Here is a 21401-nt window from a genome sequence, read left to right on the forward strand (position 1 = left end):
CTTACCCCAATTGGGATGGATGACCCTAATTCTCACCACCCCATTTCCTTAAGCCATTAGCAGTGATTGAATCTCTGCCCATCCCAATGAGCCTCACACAGATGATTTTTAATGCACAGCGGCACCCGTAATAGAGAGAACTATGTTGTGAAACTTCAAATTCACTTTTAATTTCATCTTTGACAGACCAAATTGAAGCCATGGGTTATACTTTGTTATGGCCGCTTAACACTAGCTGGAAATTTCAGGCACCCTCTGGTTTGTAAGTTTCCCTCTCCCATTAACCTCAGATCAGCTAAGAAACCTTCCACCTCTTTCCTGATGGCTTTCAGTTCACAGGAGTCCATCCGTCATGATGGGGGGAGGTCATATAGAAAGACAGCCAGAAGCCAATGTCCCTGAGGAGTTGGGGATCCAGCAGAAGAAAGGAGACAGTCAAGTGTCCTCTGCCTCTCCATACATTCACACACACTTGTTGCGTGCTGCTGAGTGAGAAAGGAGTTTCATGAAACACACAAGAGCACTGCCAGCGATATTCACTCGTTTTTAACCAGACACCACTTGCCGCGGAAGCTTGAGAGAAGACAAAGATAATAAGGGTAACACCACTGCAGACTGCTCCCCCTTGCCACTCTCTCAATAAGCCCACAACGAACTATGATCCCGACTTGATAGATGACGCACCAGAAGGCTTGCAAAGGTTGTGTACTGGGGGCACCTGGGTGGCTCCACCTTTGGCTGAATCCAGGGATCAAGCCCTGCCAAACCTCGGGCTCCTTGCTCAGCAAGAGTCTGCTTCTCTCTCTCTCTCGCTTCTCATGCTCTCACTCTCTCTCTATCTCTCAAATACATAAATAAAATCTTTAAAAAAAAAAAAAGTTGCATACCTTGCCTAGTATACCATAGATGCTTGCTGCAGAGCAAAATTCCAACCGAGATTTATCTGATTCCCAAGCTTCTGCTCCTAAACCCTTATACTCAGCCAGCTTCCTTGTCTGTAGGAGTCAGTCAGGAGACCGTTGGGCTCTTGAGGGCAGTGTGTGCCTTGCACTGAGGGAAAAGAGGGGATGGCATCATCCAAACTGCACAGTGTGTATCCCCAGGGCCCAAAACGCTGCCCAGTATACAGCAGAAGCTCAATGTCTACTGAATGAATGAATAGAAGGAAAAATGAGAAATGGTACAAACAAAGGCAAGAGATCAGTATAAGGACAGAGAGCAAAGGTGGGGAAAGGGAAAACGAGAAAGTGGAAGGGGAAAGAAGAGCAGAGACCACAGTGCAGCGGAGCTCACAGTAGCAAGGCTTAGGTACAGAGGTCAGCCGAGCCCAGTGGAGTGAGGAAGGCTGCAAATTCTAGCATAAGGGGCTTGCATTCAGTTCTATGCCTGATTGCTAAATAAATTCCAAAAGAGGGGCCTGATAAGGCATACGCCATCACTGAGAAGGATTAGTCCGGCTCTGTTGCATGGGAGGGGCTGGAGGTAAAAGGACCAGAGACTGTGAGACCAGCAGGTGACTGATGAACTCACTAGGGAGGACCCAGGGGGCTCTGACTGGTGACCAGGTAAGAGTTGAGCACAAAAAAACAAAAACAAAAAACAAACAAGCAAACAAAAACAAAACAAAACAAACAGAGCTAAGCACCTGACTTGTGTCTCAGTTAAACAGACGAGAGCGCTGGGCCCACCATTGTGTCCGCATTGTTTCCAGCAAGCATAGGACAGTGGAGTCCTAAAAGCTCTCTTCCTCCCAAGCAAGCAAGGAGATGGACATACTATGAAAATAAGCATCTCAGCCTCATGACACAAAGAATTACTTCTAAAAATCTCTGGTCGCCAGGTCAAAAGAATTGGCGAATTGGCTACCAGCCTGAGCAAGTGGTTGGTTGCAAGTGCTTTTAATAATCACGGGCCTGAGATTTTTTTTTTTTTAAGCCCTCAAATCGGAGCAGTTCCTTTGTCAAATTTAGATGGATCATCTCACTAATAAGAGTCATGAACCATAGATAGCCATTGCTATAAAGACTCCCCCAGCCAATGGCAAACATGTTGAGAACAAAGGCAGAGCCTTCTCCTTTTGGGGGAACCTCACAGTGGGTTCGGGTCGGAGGACGCAGAAATGAGAGCCTCGCAAATATTTACTACACTAGTGTTTTAACAACAAGAGCAATCAGAAAACTTAATTTTCTGGGGTAGAATGTGCTAAAATACCACCCCAAATCCTTTCTGTGTAATGAAGCTCTCCCTGTGGAAACTCGGGCCCTACCGGGCAGGGCTGTTCTCTGTCAGTTACCGTTTCTCCTCCGAGAACTACAATCACGGCTGCTCTTTTCTCAGGATGAAAAACAGATACCAAGCAAGTCTTTGCGTTAATTCAGCGGCACATGAACGAGTTGTGAAAATTCCCTTTGCCAGAGAAGCAATCAGCTGTTTTACCACTCACCCAGCAGCCTTTATTTCCCACTTGGTACTATATTTATGGTTTTTATGGGGCTAAAAGAGGCTAGGAACTCCATGTTGGACAAATCTGATATCTGTCCAACTAATGATAACAATTCACATTTAAGTGCATATTGTTAAAATCGTAATCTCTGTCCCAGACTCGAAGCTATTTTGTAATACGGGTATTTTCAAGACTTTCAGATGCCACATGGCTCCCCACTCTAGCAAATTATCTCACTGTTCAGGCAGTCAGGGGTTTGGTCTTGCACAGAGTCAGTTTCGACAAAGTTCCTGAAACACAGCGTGATCTGAGAAATCAGAAAGTAGGCAGTGCGTGTTGCTGTTACGTGATTATCACTCGGTTTCTGAGGGGGGCTCGTGCTGAGTGGTTCTGCTCCAGCATTCACCCCCAACACCTCCACATGCCTACCTACCTGCCCGCTTTCCTCTGGTGGCTCGTAGACCTTTGCTTTGGACTTTGCATGACACAGTTCGGGCCTTCCCCAATTCCGAGCTGCCAAGACTAGAGTACGTGGCTGAAACACTTGAACACTCATGTGGAAGGAACTCAGCTTCTGCTTTTGGGTCATTTAGTAACGGTTGCTCTATTTCCTTTTCTTCTGTTAAGCAACTCTACTTGCACAGAAAAAAATATAACCAACAAATGATTCTTTTTGTTGTTGTCTTACCAAGTACTGAAAGCAGTGATCATGAACTAAACCATGCCAGACGGTTCCATAGCCTACTCTGTGCTCAGACAGCAATGTCACATCTGGCTGCGTGACAGGAGCCCTTTCAGAGGGGAGAAAAGAAAGAACTTAAATGACAAGAAAAATTGTTTTTACAAGGAAAAAAGAAGCATGGTTTAATTGTGATTTGATTCGACAGGAGACACACGTCCTGCTTGGAGCAAAAATACTGAGACTCGTGGGCAAATTATCAGGTTGTCGTTGAGTACACCTGTTTATTTTTTCTGCCCTTTGCCAGATGCTCAGCTCCACGGCCTGGTCTAGAACCTAAATATATCCTGTTAAAATACAGGAGGAAAATGGATGCTTTCTCCACGGGAAGACTTAACCTATAAATAAACACTATCACTGCCGCCATCCATTCTCAGGACTGCATTCCTGACTTCCTACCTGCACCAAGCAACTGCTGTGTCTCACGATCATCACCTCAACCATCCTGCTATTGTGTAGGTGAATTAACTGCAACAACATGAAGGGATTTGGTCAAGATCCAATCACCAGAGCTAGAATCAAGGTGTTCTTTGGCCCAAGGTTATACAAGTAATGATTGAAAGGTGGTATCATTCCCTGATTTCCAGCTTCCAGCAACACTCAACTTCCCCGCCCATAGTGTCTGCCTCAACACACATAACCTGGGCGTCGCATCCAATGGGAATGTCTTACTGTTGTACCATGCGTTTGGATGCAATTTCTTCTAGGCCATTTGGTTGACTGCTGCCTGTCTCAGATGCAGGGCTGATATACAAAATACTTAACAACTAAGATGGCCTAGGCACTGACCAATCAGAAAGGATACTGGGAAAACTCAGAGCCCTGCTCCCTAGGAGCCCTCTCATTTCTCACCACCTCCCAGGCATCCCTCCCCCCACTTCTGACCCTACTAGAGAACAGGCAGGCATTGGCCAAATGGCTTAAGGGTTACATGCCCTTGCCGGGCTCTGATGGGCCAGGGAAGAACTGGTGATTGCACGAGGCCCTTGGAATCGCCGCCTGGGAACAGGATGCATTCTCCAGCCCGCTTGGAGGCAGCCCAGCACTGAGTCTGGCTCCAATCCAGTCTGGTTCCAAAGCCAGGAGGGAATATGTGACAATGGGCGGTGAGTGCTCCCCAGTTCCTCAGCTGAGGCTGGAGGTGGGAAAGGGGAGGGTTTGTTAAAGGCAGATCTAAAATAGGAGTAGCCAGAGAACACGGGCAAAATCGTTAGAGAAGAATGATGGATTCTCAGAGTCTGCTGTAGACTACACTGGAAGAGATTTTTTTTTTTTAAGTTGCTTTTATCATCTCCTATAGAATATAAGGGTCCCTCATAATTTTAGTTCAGTGATAGAAACTAGCCACATGCTAACTGGAAAGAGCATGCATGGGCTTTACTGTTCCACCAATCTGGTCCAAGCTCCTTCCTCGTCAGGAAGATAGCACACTTTCTAATTACCTAGAAATGATGCATTGGCAGAGAGGGTTCACGGATTCAAGATGAGTGCAGGAAAAAGGAAGTTAGTGGATAATAATTTGTCAATGCTTCTCAACTATAATGCAAGAAAGATGGAACTCTGTTCTCCATGACTGGTAGTCTTAAACAGAAGCATTTGTAGGAAAAGTACAGCTAGGATAACTAGTTCCCCTTGTCTACAGGCTGTGTTCCCTGAGAACAACCAACTCCCTCTGCCCTTATTCTATACCCAACAATCTGCCTTCAGATCTACAATCCAGTTTCCTGAGTAGATTTGCATCCTGTATACATAACTGGCCCCAATGTTCAAACAAAGCCTTCTCCTATTGCATTGTTTTCCATACTGGAGTCTTTAATCAAATAAATACTAGAGGTCCATGAATTCCTTAGGATAATCTTTAAATGTTGTGTTTTCATTTGAAAGAAACATATAAAAATGTTAGCAAAAGCATCACCTGGATCACCTCCTTTTTACAGAGTAATGTTATGTACTATCAAGCCCACACTGGATTTACCTTTAGGGCTGTCTCAATCAGGTGACCATTTAACGTCTCATAATGTAAGTATGAAAGCAGTATTTGTCAAGTGGGGATATAGTCAACGGTCCACAAGTTCAAGTCTGAGAAACACTTCCTATTATAAATAACATGACAAGCCAGTTTATACATCAGTCTCTTGTAAGTTTGACTATGATGAATTAATCCCTCTCAGCTTAATCATCCTGAGTGAAAGGGCCCAATAATTCTTGCATCTGGAAAGCTAAGGATCAGATCTGTGGTATCTGTCCCAATACGCTGCCAGTCAGTGAAACAACCAGCCAGATGGCCTCCTCCTGCAAAGCTCTGCTCTCTTCTATGTGACACATGGTTTGTGACCAGCTAATCAGACAAACTAATCTTAGATTTGAAATAAAAGACTTTTTGATCTCGGGTAAATCCTCTAATCTCCACTCTCAACCTTGTCAAGTGCAGGCACAGCTACTCCTGCTACTAACAGGGATGTTGGGCTGATCACTTCAGACTTTCTGCCGTGCCAGTCTGTCTGACCCTGCTCCTGCAGTACCCTTAAGGGGATGATAAATGTACCGAGGGACCGATGAGATGGGAGAAGGCTGAGAAAGAACATTTGGAGAAAGTTACCCCTGAGGTCTGAAGGGTAGCTCTGACAGGACTGTGAGAAGTTTCTTTAGGCAAATAGTGGATCTGAAAGACATCTCCCAGTCCGCCGGCAGAATAGCAGTCTGGGATGCAAATAACAAAGAAAGGGGACTCGTTGGCTCTTGTGACTGGAAGGGCAGAGGTGGATCAGGCTTCAGGTGTGGGCTCAGCATTGCCCTCAGGACAATTTCTTCCTGCTACTCTGCCCTGCCAAACACAGCATTGGCTCCACCAGGTTGGCTCTCCTCGTGAACACAGGATGGCTGCCAGCAACATGCAGACCATGCAGGCTTCCTTATTGGGGCATGTTTCTGCTCAGCATTCAGAGGGAAAATTCCAAGATTCACCCTGATTAGAGTCCTCATTGATACCTCTCTTCTCCAACATTCACATCTAATCAGTCAGAAAATGATTGGTTCTGCCTTCAAATTATATACACCACCTCTCTCCACATCCATTGCTACCCTCTGTTCCCAGCCATCAACATTTCACCTGGCTTATCAGAGGCATCTTCCTGCTTCTGCTCCTCTTCCCCTAGAGCAGCCTGGGTGACACTTTAAAAATATAAATCAGATCATGTCACTGCTCAGAATCTTCCAGTGGCTCCCCATCTCACATGAGTATAAGCAAAGGGCCTTGCAATACCCTGTAAGCACATGACCTGGCTTCCTGTACTCTTTCAGACCTCAGCATCCATCACACCCTCCCTTTCTCATGCTAGGTGTACTCAGATTCTGATCAGAGACATTAGACTGACTGCCCTCTTTGCCTGGGACACGTAGCTTCTGGAGAGCCACATGCCTCACCTTCAAGTCACTCCGCCAAAAAGACCTACCCAGGATGGCCCATTGAAAACCAAAAGGCCCACAAGGACCCTGCACTCAAAACCTCCCTATCCTGCTTATTTTTTCCTACAGTACTGCCCACCTCGTGTATTTATCAATTCATCGGCTCTTTCCTCCTAGTTAGAAGGTAAGGGATCTCTGTCTGTTTGTTTCACTGAAGCAGGTGCTCAAAAAACTTTGTTGAATGGATGGATGGTTGGATGGATGGATGGATGAATGGGACACGCTCTGACACCCCATCTACTTTTGAACTCTTAGTGGGGGGGAATGCCTACAGCCATGAAGTTAGGAGTGGGACCTACCAAAGTTGGGCCATGCTGTGTGTCTCCAAAGCTTGGAATTTCAATTATGCTCTAAGAAAGAAATTGATATGAATCAACAGATAATCAATGAGGTGAAGAGCACCTGTGGCGCTTATTAAACATGAGCGCTCTCAGATCTAACCACAAACTTACAAATCAAAATTTCAAAGGGCAGGGATTATAAATCTCCTTCATTAGTCTGGGGCACGTGTATAAACACATGGCAGGAGCAATACAGGCGTACTATGAGGCATAACAAGTATGACAAAGAGAACTGAGATATAATAAACTGTATTAACCCATGAGAAGAAAGAGAGTGTAAAAGGAGCAAAGAAGATGTTCTTGGATTTAGGAAAAGGAAACCCAAAGGCCCAAAACTAGGAACAGTTTTTTAGTACTGCCAAAGGGACAAAGACTAGATCTTGGGATTACAGATAATCTGGTCATGAGACAGGACTTCAAGGTCCTGTCATCAGGCTTCACAGTGGGAACCAGTCTGCAGAAGCATCATATCAGCTTATTAAGGCTGCCCTAACAAAGTTTAAACTAACTATCTGGTTTAAACAGTTTATTATCCCACAGTTCTGGAGACTAGAGCTTTGAGATCAAAGTATCAGCAAAATTGATTCCTTCTGAGTAAGGGCTGTGAGGAAGAATTCCTTCTGTGCCTGTCCCCCCAGCTTTTGATGGTTCACTGGTAATCTTTGGTAACCTATAATCTTGGTGTGTAGAAGTATCACCCCAATTCCTGAATCTCTGCCTTCATCTTCACATCATTTCCTCCCTCTGTATGTATCTGTGCCCAAATTTCACTTCTTTTTTAAAATTTATTTATTTATTTATCTGAGAGCAAGTGAGCAGGGGAAGGGGTGGAGGGGTAAGGAGAGAGAGAAAGAGAAGCAGACTCCATGCTGCACGTGAAGCCTGACCTGAGGCTCAATCTCAGGACCCTGAGATCATGACCTGAGCCAAAACCAAGAGTCAGCAGCTCAACTAACTGCACCACCCTGGGGCCCCTTCACTTTTTGTTATTATAAAGAAATGTTATGCTGGGGGGAAGGCGGGTGTGGAGAGGGTGGTTGGGTTATGGACATTGGGGAGGGTATGTGCTATGGTGAGTGCTACGAAGCGTGTAAGCCTGACGATTCACAGACCTGTACCCCTGGGGCAAATAATACATTACATGTTAATAAAAATAATTAATTTAAATAAATAAATACAAGATATACTGTAATGTTTAAAAAGAAAAGATGATGTTACAGAAGCATATGTACTGATGTATATGGCTGTTTACATCCTATTGTTAAGGAACAAATGCAGGGTTTATATTTGTACATATATATGTCTATATGTGTAATTATACATTTAAAATATTTCCTTTTGGGGACACCTGGGTGGTTCAGTCAGTTAAACATCTGCCTTTGGCTCGGGTCATGATCCTAAGGTCCTGGAATGGAATCTTGCTTCAGGCTCCTTGCTCAGCAAGGAGTCTGCTTCTCCCTCCCCCCACTGCTTGTGGGCTCACTCACTCTCTCTCTCTCTGACAAATAAATAAATAAATACTTAAAAAATTTTTCCTTCTGAATATTTACACACACAAGCAAAAATCTGGAAGAATATATATATTTTTTAATTTGCGAGACAGAGAGAGAAAAAACACAAGAAGGAGAGCAGAGAGAGAGAGGGGAGAAAAAGAAACCTAAGCAGACCCTGCACTGAGACAGAGTCCAACACGGGGCTCGATCTCATGATCCTGAGATCATGACCTGAGCAGAAACCAAGAGTCAGTCACTTAACAGACTGTGCCACCCAGGTTCCACATGGAAGAATACTTGAAACTGTTATGATCTTGGGAGCTGGGGTTCTGATTAGAATATTATTTCCTTTTGTTTGCTTAAATCTCTATTTCTTGATTTTTCCACATAAATACGCAATATTCAAAAAAATGGTATTTTTGTCACTTAAATATAATTAGATTACCATTTTGTTAAATTTCATGCTAGTTTATAGGACTAGAATTTGCTTTTGACATTTTCATAGTCATATTTAATTAATCTCTGCATCTGAAGGAGCGTTCTTAAGTGTTACTTCTTTGTTCAACAATAAAGTTATCATATGGTTTTTATTCAATTTATTTAAACTAAAAAAGAAAAAATGTTCACCCATTTCTCTTACTTCCACCATCCCTGGCTCTGGCAACCACCAATCTGTTCTATGTATCTATGAGCTTAATTATATATTTTTTGGTTTAGATGCCATATATAAGAGAGATCATATCATATTTGTCTTTCTCTGTCTTATTTCACTTAGCACAATACTCTTAAGTTCTGTCCATGTTATCACAAATGGCAATATTTCAGCCTTTTTTATGGCTAAGTAATATTCTGGAGGGGAGGGGTATACCCCAATTTCTTTAGCCATTTAGCCATTTATCCATGAATGGATACTTAGGCTGCTTACATGTCTCACATTGTAAATAATGCATCAACGAACATGAGGGTGCATGTCTCCTCGAATTAGTGTTTTCATTTTCTTCAAATAAATACCTAGAAACAGAATTGCCAGATCATGTAGTAGCTCTATTTTTAATTTTTTTGAGGATCCTCCACACTATTTTTCATTATGGCTGTGCTAATTTACATTCCCATCAAGGGTACAAAAGGGCTCCCTTTGCTCCACAACCTCACCAACAATTTGTTATTTCTTCTCTTTTTGATAACAGTCATTCTAACAGGTGTGAGGTGTTAGCTCCTGGTAGTTTTCATCTGCATTTCCCTGATGATTAGTGATTACCTTTCCATGAACCTCCTGGCCATCTATGTGTCTTCTTTGGAAAAATGTCCAGATTCTCTACCCATTTTTTTTAATTGGATTCTTTGGGTTTTTGCTATTGAGTTGGAGTTGAGTTGGTTGTTGGAGTTCTTTCTGTATTTTGGAGACTTGGCCCTTATTAGAGATATTAGAGATAGAGATACATTAGAGATATGATTAGAGACAAGTATTTTGCCCCATTCAGTAGTTTGGGCTATCATTTTGTTGACTGTTTCCTTTGCTGTGCAGAAGCTTTTCAGTTTGATGTAGTTCAACTTGATTATTTTGCTTTTGTTGCTTTTGCTTTTGGTGTCAGATTTAAAAAATCATCACTAAGGGGAGCCTAGGTGGCTCAGTCAGTTCAGTGTCTGACTCTTGATTTTGGCTCAGGTCATGATCTCAGGGTCGTGGGATCAAGCCCTGTAACGGGCTCTGCACTGAGTGTGGAGCTTGCTTAAGATTCTTTCTGCCCCTCCCCTCACTCCCTGTTCTCACATGCACTCTCTCTCTCTCTAAGATTTTATTTATTTACTTGACACAGAGACAACGAGATCACAAGTAGGCAGAGAGGCAGGCAGAGAGACGGGGGAAGCAGGCTCCCCGCTAAGCAGAGAGCCCGATGTAGGGCTCAATCCCAGGACCCTGAGATCATGACCTCAGTGGAAAGTGGAGGCTTAATCCACTGAGCCACCCAGGCGTCCCCCCCCCAGCCCCTTCTCTCTCTTAAAAAAAAAAAAAAAAAAAATCATCACCAAGACCTATGTCAAGGTCTTACCATCTATGTTTTCTTCTAGCAGTTTCATGGTGTCAGGTCTTACATTCAAGTATTTAATGTTTTAATTTAATTTTTGCACATGTTTTAAGATAGTGGTCTAGTTTCATTCTTTAGCATGTGACTCTCCGATTTTCCTAAGACCATTTGCTAAAGAGACTATCCTTTCCCCATCATATATTCTTTGCATTTATAATTGACCATATGTGTGTGGGTTTATTTCTGGGCTCTCTACTTTGTTCTAGTCTATGTGTCTGTTTTTAATGCCAATACCATATTGTTTTAATTACCATACCTTTTTAATAGTTTGAAATCAGGGAGTGTGATGCCTCCAGCTTTGTTCTTCTTTCAAGATTGCTTTAGCTATTTGGCCTTTTTTATAGTTCCATACAAATCTTAGAATTTTTTCTGTTTTTCTGGGATTGTTCTATTTCTGTGAAAAATGCCATTAGAATTTTGGTAGAGATTTCACTGAAACTATAGATCGCTTTGGGTAGTATAGACTTTCTAACAATATTCGTTCTTCCAACTCACGAGCAGAGATTATTTTTCCATTTATCTCTGTCTTCTTCAATTTTTTTCATTAATGCCTTGTAGTTTTAAATATACAAGTTTTTCACCTCCTTGGTTAAAGTCTTCCCTGGTATTTTATTCTTCTTGATGCAATTGTAAATGAGATTGTCTTCTTAATTCTCTTTCTGATAGCTCATCATTAGTATATAAAAATACAACATATTTTTGAGTATAAATTTTGTACTCTACACTTTTATTGAATTTGTTTATTTTAACAACTTTTTGGTGTATTCATTAGTGTTTTCCTGTATATATTATTATGTCATCTGCAAATAGTGAATTTTACTTCTTTCTTTCCAGTTTGGATAACTTTTATTTCTTCCTCTTACCTAATTGCTCTGGTTACTACTTTCAATACTATGTTGAATAAAAGTACAAGAGTGGTCATGCAGATCTTATTTCTGGTCTTAGAAGAAAAGCCTTCAGATTTCCCACACTGAGTATGATGTTAGCTGTGGACTTGTTGTATATGGCCTTTATTATGTTGAGGTGCATTCCCCCTACACCCACTTGGATGAGAGTTTTTATCGTAAATGGATGTTGAATGTTGTCAAATGCTTTCTCTATATCTATTGAGGTAATTATATGATTTTTATCCTTCATTTTGTTAATGTGGTATATCACACTGATTTGTGGACATTGAACCATCCTTGCATTCCTGGAAAAAGTCTGCTTGATCCATGGTATACAATCCTTTTAACGTATTGTTGAATTTGGTTTGTTAGTATTTTATTGTGGATTTTTGCATTTATGTTCAGCAGGGATATTGGCCAGTAATTCTCTTTTCTTGTGCCATTTTTGCCTGCTTTTGGTATCAGGGTAATGCTGACCTTATAAAATTTGGTTATAAGAGTTTTCTGCTCTTCTATTTTTTTTAGAAGAGTTTGAGAAGGATTTGTATTAATTCTTCTTTGAATGTTTGGTAGAATTCACCAGTGAAGTCATCTGGTCCCAGACTTTGTTTGTTGGGAGATTTTTGATTATTGATTCAATCTCCTTATTAGTAATCAGTCTATTCAGATGTTCTATTTCATCATGTTTCAGTCTTGGTAGGTTGTATGTTTCTAAGGATTTATCCATTTCGTCTAGGTTGCCCAATTTGTTAATGTAAATTGTTCACAGTAGTCCCTTTGGATCTTTGTATTTCTGTGGTATCAGCTGTAACATGTCCTCTTTCATTTCTGATTTTATTTGGGTTCTCTTTTTTTCTTGGTGACTCTAGCTAAATGCTTTCATTTTGTTTATCTGTTCAAAGAACCAGCTCTTAGTTTCATTCATCTTTTTTATTATCTTTTCAGTCTCTATTTCATTTATTTCTGCTCTAATCTTTGCTTTTTCTCCCTTCTACTACCTTTGGGCTTCATTTATTCTTTCAGCTTCCTTGAGGTGTAAAGTTAGGTTTTTACTTGAGATTTTTCCTGGTTTTTGTTTTTTTTTTTTTAAAGATTTATTCATTTGAGAGAGAGAGACAGAGGCAGAATGGATGAGCAGGTGGAGGGGCAGAGAAAGAGAGGAGGTAGACTCCCCACTGTGTTGGGAGCCCAACGTGGGGCTTGATCCCTGGACCCCAAGATCATGACCTGGGCCAAAGTCAGATGTTTAACCAACTGATCCACCCAAGTGCCCTTCTTGTTTCTCGAGGTAGGAATTTATCACTATAAACTTGCCTCTTAGAACTGCTTTTGTTCTTAACTATAGAGAACAAACTGATGGTTACTGGAAGGGAGGTGGGGGAGGATGGGCTAAATGGGTGATGGTTAAGGAGGACACTTGTGATGAGCATCGGGTGTTGTATGTTAGTGATCAATCACTAAATTCTGTATCTGAAACTAATACTGTATGCTAACTAACTGGAATTTAAATAAAAACTTAGAAAACGAGATGCCTGGGTGGCTCAGTTGGTTAAGCATCTGACTTTGGCCCAGGTCATGATCTTGGGGTGCTGGGATCAAGCCCCACGTTGGGCTCTGTGCTGAGCATGGAGTCTGCTTGAGATTCTCTTTGTCCCTCCCCCTCTGCTCCTCTCTTACATTTGCTTGCTCTCTCTCTCTCAAAAAAAAAAAGGGAGGGGGGAATAACTACTTTTGCTGCATCCCATAAATTTCAGTATGTTACATTTCCATTTTCATTTGTTTCAAAATATTTTTTAAATTTCTCTTTCAATTTGTTTGTTGAACCACTGGTTATACAAAAGCATGTTGTTTAATCTCCACATTTGTGAATTTTCCTGTTTACTTCATCTAATTTATTTCTAGTTTCATACCACTGTGGTCAGAAAAGATGCTTGATATGATTCATTCCTCTTAAATGTATAAATACTTGTTTTGTGGCATTTGATATATCTTGGAAAGTGTTCCAGGTATACTTGAGAAGAATGTATATTCTGTTGCTTTTTGGATGGAATACTTTATATATATATCTATTAAGTCCATCTGGTCTAATGCATCATTTAAGGCCAATGTTTCCTTATTGATTTTCTGCCTGGATGATCTACCCATTATTGTAACTTGGCTATTAATGTCCTCTACTATTTTTCCTTTAGGTCTGTTAATATTTGCTTTATACATTAAGGTGCTTCTATATTGGGTACATATTTGTTATTATCTCCTTGTTGGATTGATCCTTTTATCATTATGTAACACCGTTCCTTGTCTCTTACAGTCTTTTGTTTTAAAGTCTATTTTGTCTGCTAGAACTATAGCTATTCCAGCTTACTTTTGGTTTCCATTTGCATGGAATGTCTTCTTCCATCTCTTCACATTCAGTCTGTGTGCATCCTTACATCTAAAGTGAGTCTTTTGCAGATAGCATGTTTTTTTATCCATCCAGCCACTCTGTCTTTTGATTGGAGAATTGAGTCCATTTATATTTAAAGTAACTATTGACAGGTATGTGTTTATTGCCATTTTGTTCATTGTTTTCTGATTGTTTTTATAGTTCCTCTCTGTTTCTTTCTTCTGTTGCTCTCTTCCTTGATGGTGGGATGACTTTTTTAGTGATATGCTTACATTCCTATGTTTATCTTTTGTGTATTTATTATAGTTTTTGCTTTGTGATTACATTAGGCTTATTTATGACAATTTATTATTTATGACAACTTATAGCAGTTTAAGTTGATAACAATTTAATTTGATCACATCCCTTTTTATAAGGCATCCTTATAATCCCAGTCATATTGGACTAGATGCCACTCTACTCTTAATCTTAACTAATTTCATCCGCAATGACTCTATATACCAATAAATTCATATTCCAAGGTCCTGGGGATAGGACTTCAACATATGAATTTGTTGGAGACACAATTCAACCCACAACACACCCATTTCTCTTGTGATTTTAAGATCACCAAACAGCCTTCTGGTTACTAGGATGGTGCAGGATTTAGCAGTAACGGTCCAGGAGAACATACATGAGTGTTTTGGTCACTAGAGATCAATGTCTCTATTATGAACTGGCATTCTGTTCTTTCAAGAGTCTTCAATGAGCATGAATCAGTCCCAGGGAGCCTGGTCACTCTGGTTGTATTGACAATGAGTTTTGAGGACTATACAATAGCGATAACCTCTCATTAGGCCCTGTTTGCAGAATTAGATAACTTTTCTCTCTGACATTACTGTATCCTCTCTATAACTGGTAATCACTCTATAGCTCTATCTTAGAAGATTCAAAAACAAAACAAAACAAAAAAACAGCTAGTAATGCTAAACGCCCCTAATGCACATCCTTCACCAGTCCTGTTTCTCAGCAGTCTCCAAACCTAACCTATTTCTAAGGTTCTCGGGCCTGACATCCTCAGAAATGAAGGTTGTCATACTGTGTGCCCTCATTAATAAGGGAATAGAGGTACCTGACTGACAAGTGGAGAATCCCAGATATTTTGCCACAGATAGTCCATTCTTTCACCGGCCCCATCTTCCCTGAATAACAGGTATTTTGAAAAGGGGTAATCTTCTGAAAGTTAGTACTGCAGACCAAGGTAGATAGAGCTATCAACCTATGAAATACCCACCTGCCTTTACCACACTCCAGCAGGATAGCCCCCAGTACCCTTTGTTACTTGGGAGCCTCCACTGAGAAGAATGAAATTCTTGATTTCAACTTAAACAAATATTCTTGTTTGTATATTCTTTTCTGGTTCCATCAAATATCATTCAAGTTCTATGTCTGTGGAGAGAACCCTAGGCTAAGACCTAAGTGGAGGTTCTTAATGGTCCCAGACATTACCAAAAACTAGGACAACTGTTTTCTTTCTTTCTTATTTATTTATTTATTTGATAGAGAGAGAGATCACAAGTAGGCAGAGAGGCAGGCAGAGAGAAAGGGGGAAGCAGGCTCCCCGCTGGGCAGAGAGCCTGATGTGGGGGCTTGATCCCAGGACCCTGAGATCATGATCTGAACCAAAGGCAGAGGCTTAACCCACTGAGCCATCCAGATGCCCCAACAACTGTTTTCTTATATCAGCTTAGGCATTTTATCAATCAATCTCCTTGTTCTATCTGTGGAAAAGTATATCATCAAATGGCCTTAAAATGGCTCAGTTATGGTTGGTTAAATATATTACATGAATTCTGTGGGCCATAAGCACTAAGTTTAGAGTTTTAGATCCACTCCAGCTTTCTTCAAAACTCAAAACAGAGCAGCCAAAACTTGAGTGCAGTGAGATTTCCAAACCCTAGTGGTTCACCCAGAAATTTAATAGAACAAAATTTTAATACAGTAGAAGGCTCTTAATGGAACACTTCTTAACTAACGTACGGGATTAATCTTCACTCTCTAACTATCTGTAACCCCCGCTGATGCCAGGTGCACTGAATACTAAGAGGTTACTCTTTAACACAGTATTTTTCAAAATGTAGTCTTCATGTCAATTTACTTGGTTAACATAAATTCGCTAGGTCATGACTGGCATTTTAAAATAAAACAGTATACGACAGTTATGCTGTATGCTTAAAATCAGTTATTTATTCTAAAATGTGTTTATATCTATTATATAAAAAATGAAGTATGAGTGCAAAAAAAAACTCAAAACAAATAAACTTTAAAACCAGACATGAAAAATGATATAAAAATGAAGTTGAATGCTTTGAAAAAGAGGAAGGTCACTAAAAAAATAATAAAATAAATAAATCATAAAAATCTGGTGTCAAATTAGTTGCAAGCTAGAAAACTAAAAAGGTGAGGGAAGAAATTATAAAGACTAAAATAACTCCACAGTAATACTGTTTTACAAGTGCCTTGAAGCTCTCTCTACCACTATAGAAAAGCAAAGGTTGGAAATCCTAAACCCAAAGTATTAAGAGTGCAGCTTATACAAGAAAAACAAGGAGTATTTCCAATCATCAGACCCACACAGTGAGTCCAACACTTAAAAACTGGGGAATAAACATGCAATTATATGCTTCAAGTAAAAATAAAAAGTTTAAGGCTTAAGTTGTCTTGTAAGTCTAAATCATACATGTTAAAAGGACTCATATTTTTTAAATTTTGGCCAGTCCTTAGAATATGATGAAATAGAATTTGAATGCTATGAACTCATCTTACCTATCAACAAAGGAAGGAATCACAAGGCATACCTTTAATGTATCAAAGAATGCAGTCAGATAGCTAGAGTATAAGACAATAGGATCACACCCAATACAGAAAAAGTAATAGTCTCACATCAGGAAGGACTAAACATTTATAAGCTAAAGATCTGTAATCAGTCCAGATAACTAGTTTTCTGTGATGCTTTTCTGCCTCCTCCTTCTTGCTGTCATCCTGCCCCACTAAAACTGGCTACTCCCTCATGTCCCACCGGCTGCTGTGTTTGTCTAGTCAGGTACCTACCAAAGCCTATGAAATAATTCCCTATACATCATTGTTTATATATGCATGCCCACCATCTAGACACTAAGCTCCCGGAAGACAAAGTACCAGGTCGTCTTATATTCCCAGCATCAGCCTGAGGCCTGGCACGTGGTAGATATTTAGTAAACTTTGGGGGGAAAATTTTATTTATTTGAGAGAGAGGAAGAGGAAGAGCACAGAGGGAGAGTGAGAGGGAGAAGCAGACACCCCAGTGAGCAGAGCCCAACATGGGGCTCGATCCCAGGACCCTGAGATCATGACCCAAGCCAAAGGCAGATGTTTAACTGACTGAGCCACCCAGATACCCTAGTATTTAGTAAATTTTAGTTGAATGAATGACTACGCACATATAAGTCAAGGTGTTGCCGTAATTTTCAATAAAAATGGAAGGTAACTTACTTTGAAGTAAACTGTAAATTTTGCAATTAAAAAAAGAGGGGGGTTACAGTAATACAAGCAGGAGGGCACTAGTGCATTTTTAAGCTCAAAAAGAGAATCACTGGAAAAGGTCAAAGTTCACTAGACTTTTACAGCTTTGTTGAAATAACCACTAAAAACATTCTACTCACTTTGCCTTGACTCTGGATTTAACACATACTCTTCTTTGATTTTTGGTTCCCTGTTTGGGATCTTGACACTTCAAAGGAAGTCCCCCTAAATAGACAAGACAGGATTCTGGTCACTGAGAAGGAAATGCAGAGACATTTTATGTCTCTAGAGTAGAGACAACTGATAAGTTGATTTTCTTTTTTTTTTTTTTTTTTTTTAAAGCACTTTTTTATTCTTTTTTTTTTTTTAATTTATTTATTTGACAGAGAGAGATCACAAGTAGACAGAGAGGCAGGCAGAGAGAGAGAGGGAAGCAGGCTCACTGCCGAGCAGAGAGCCCGATGCGGGACTCGATCCCAGGACCCTGAGATCATGACCTGAGCCGAAGGCAGCGGCTTAACCCACCGAGCCACCCAGGCGCCCCGATAAGTTGATTTTCTAGCACAAATCAGAGAAGACTGGCTAGCCTGGGAAAACAATGGAGGAAAACTATTGCTTTATTTCTAGGTTTGTCCCTCCATCTCTAAATACCCAAAATATGGTCGTTTTTATTAGCTAAATTACATAAACAACGTACTTCTCCTGAAACAGTGTAATATGTACTGACTGTAGAAAAGTTGCAAAGGACTAAAAAGTATAAAGCAAGAGGAAAAAGAAAAAAAAATACAATCCTATGACACCAGGACTTCTACTCATCTGGCACATTCACTTCCAATTGTCTTTTTTGCTGCTTTCTTTATATAGTTGAGATTACTATACATGATACCTTTTTATGGTCTTAAGCTAACAAGATAAGTCCTCATATTTAGTTTTCTTCTACTTACCCTGTCCCATGAAGAGTATTCCTTTTCCACAACTCCAAATTTTCTAGAAAAATCTTTCTCTAGATAATAAAATCAGTGAGATTTTATTAATCAATCAAAAATGTTTATTGAATACAAGCTATGTATAATATATCAAACTGATACTGAAATAAACACAGAAATAAAAAGTGACTATGTTTAAAGAACTTAAAAAGCAGACTGAGAAAACAAACCATCTGTACACAAAGAAAACTTGTCAAGTAACCCCCGTGTAATTAGTTAGGTGATAAAGGGGTACAGAAGGGGCGATACCAAAAAAGTAGCTTAGGAGTAATTGGGCACTCATGACTCTGACAGCTAAGACTAGATAAACTTTACATGAATCCTTTCACTGAATCCCCCAGTGAAACTTGTGAGGTGGATACTTTTTCTCCATTTTACAGCAGTGGGAAGTGCCTGCAAGTAAATGCATAATTTGACTCAAATCAAAAAGCTAATTAGTGGTGGAACTGAGATTCAACCAATCTGTCTCCAAAGTTGGGCTCTTAACACTGCCTTCCAGAGGTACAAAAAGCTTAAGAGAAACGGAAGAGTCAAAGAAGAGGGGGAAACATCCAATCAAGTGGTAGCATAAAGGAAAGGAGGAACTTGCAACCTATGGTTGGGAGTAGAGAACAAGTACGAAGGGATAAACAGATGCAATACAGGTCACTTTGTAAGGATGAGCTTTGAGAAGATCACCATGGGCAGGGCAGGAAGTCATCTTCCCTGGGGACTTCCTGTCCTTTTGAGGTCGGACTAGCTGCCTCGCCTTCAGGTAGCCCTGACCTTTCACCCCACCATTCCCTACAGGTTTGGGGAGATGGGGTTTCTGGAACAAAGACCCTCATTCTTCCCAGATGCTCACATACCTCGGTCCACGCTCGCACTCACACACACCTCCTCCGGGGAAAAGAGCCCCTCACGACTTCCTCTGCAAGTTTCCAACATGGGGCCCCCCAGAAACGAAGACCTCACGTGCAGAAGCGGGAGCGCCTGGGCTTTCCCTGGATGGGTGGAAGAATCCGGCGGGAGTCCCACTGAAAGCCCATCAAGCTCCCGCCCCTCAGATCCGAGCACGGGCAGTGTGAGGCGCCCCTGGCCTCCGCCTTCCACCGAAAGCACAGCAAGGCCGCGCTCCACTCGGAAGCCCACGCTTAATTCAGAGGCCAGAGCACAGGGGAAGCGGCCCCGGCAGGCCGTGGCGCTCTCCGCCAGCCGCCCCTCCTTCCGGGTTTCTGCGCGGACTTCTGCCGACCCCCGGGCAGCCCCCGGCCCTCGGCCGTGCCCCCAGCTGGCCGGGACGCGCGGACCCAGCGGGGCGGAAAACCTGGCGGCGGGAACCCAGCTGGAGTGCCGCAAGCAGCGCGGGAAACAGAGCTCGACGCCACTTCCGACGTCAGGAAGCGCTCTGCATCCCGCCGTACGCCTTCCCGAGGTCCGGCTTTGGCGCGCGGGACTGGCGGCGGGCGCGGGGGTGGGGGGGGCGTGGCCACCCTCTGCCCCGTCCGAGCCGCGGGCCTGCCCCGAGCGCCCTTGCCCCGCCTCCTGGGGCCCCTCCTGGAGCCCCCTCTGGTGCCCTTCTCCACTCTCTTCCCGCTCGGTTTTCATCCCCTACCTCCCGAGCCCTGTCTCCTCCTCCACCCCTCACTCTCCTCGCTCGGGAGGGAAGGGGTCCCAGGCGGAGGAACGGACCCCTTCCTCCCCCGGCTGCTGGAAGCTGTGGACCTTGGAGCCAGGCCGGGTAGCCCGCTGCGTCCCGGAGCTTCCGGACCTAGAATCTGTAAACACGGAGCCAGTGACACTCGCCCAGCAGGTTAAAGGCGCGGAGTTGGGTTTCCAGGAGGCTCTTCTGGCAAATTAAGGTTTTCACATGGGTGGCCCCTTCCTTCGGAGCGGGGGAAGTAAGGCCAGATTGCGTGTGGCTCAGAGGAGGTGTTTGGACGCGGAAGGGGCTTGTGGCCCTGAGGCGCGGTGGAGAAAGGGCAAGGTGTTAGTTTAAAGAGCAAAAGTCAGACCCGCTCCCGGTGTGGGCCGGCGGATCCGAGGGGATCTAAACCCCCTTGACTCCCCTTCGTGTGCCTTCCAGGTCCTGGGCTTGCTAGAGCCATCTTTAGCGCCTTTCCTCAACGCTTCGCGGGAGGCACTAGAGCCAGTATTTTAGGTGGATGGGAGGGGATTACAACACCAACTCTTAGAAATTTAGAGTCAACGCTTTGATTTGACCAAAAAGCAAAACGATGTACTCAAAAAATAAAATAAAAGCCTGATGGAACTGCAGAAAGATGGTCGGATCTAGAGTAAAAGGACTGGCTTAAATCTTGGTCTTACCTCTAGCTAGTTTTAGGTCTTGTAATAAGTCAATATAAGTCTCAAAGAGACTTATTGAGACCACTTTGAGACCACTTCTTCTTCTATGAAATGGAATAATAATCCCTACCGTCGGTGTTGTAAGGAAAAACAGATAACGCATGTGACAGTGTAAACTATAAAATGCCATACAAATGTAAGCTATTTTATCTTCAGAGATTTATGGCTTAATCCAAGGAGAAAAAGAAACAAGATAGCTTAACCTTGACTTCCAACAGCACCACAATGAAAGCCACATTTCCCAACACTGTTTTAGCCATGCTTTGAAGAAGACCCCAGGGACCTGTGAAACAGTCACAAAATTCTTGCAAAATTGTCTTAACCAGGGTACTTGTATTTTACCATCATTAAAATAAAAAATAGCTTGTCATTTAATACATCTGAGAAGAGGGAATGTTATGAATCAAAGACAGTGACAAAATAGTGAAAAATAGGTAAAGACTAGGAAATATTCAGTTAAGCCAAATAAAACACGTTGTTTGTTGTTTTGCTACAGAATTCCTCAGAGGCTTAGGTATGCATACTGTGACTCAAAAGAGATTCCCAGGAATCAGCACTGGAGGCTGATGGATCTGTTAAGAAATGCACTTGAACACCAAGCCTGTCCTTTATTTAGGTCTTCATCATAAACACATTGAACTAATCTCATACCCCGGATTTCTAAGCTTTAGGACCTGAGGCAAATCATTGC

General features: G+C 42.0%; 1 protein-coding gene across 1 annotated transcript; it reads right to left on the minus strand.

Moving 5' to 3' along the window:
* Positions 1-232: 232 nt before the first annotated feature.
* Positions 233-19951, minus strand: LOC123950424. The gene is made up of 6 exons (XM_046018215.1): positions 19213-19951; positions 18323-18381; positions 17519-17603; positions 2877-3075; positions 888-1050; positions 233-482 (listed from the first exon to the last, which is right to left on the minus strand). The coding sequence occupies exons 1-3, from the start codon at positions 19949-19951 to the stop codon at positions 17589-17591; spliced, it is 813 nt and encodes a 270-aa protein (XP_045874171.1). The 3' UTR covers positions 233-482; positions 888-1050; positions 2877-3075; positions 17519-17588.
* Positions 19952-21401: the final 1450 nt, after the last annotated feature.

The sequence above is a fragment of the Meles meles genome, chromosome 9, assembly GCF_922984935.1.
Source record: "Meles meles chromosome 9, mMelMel3.1 paternal haplotype, whole genome shotgun sequence".
In the NCBI taxonomy this organism is placed as follows: Eukaryota; Metazoa; Chordata; class Mammalia; order Carnivora; family Mustelidae; genus Meles; species Meles meles.

Excerpts from the sequence above, each read along its gene's own strand:
- LOC123950424 (XM_046018215.1), bottom strand. The coding sequence starts at position 19,951 with ATGAAAACCGAGCGGGAAGAGAGTGGAGAAGGGCACCAGAGGGGGCTC. Across the intron at positions 18,382-19,212 it reads GAGTGCGAGCGTGGACCGAG|AGAAAGATTTTTCTAGAAAA; the intron begins GTATGTGAGCAT and ends TTTATTATCTAG.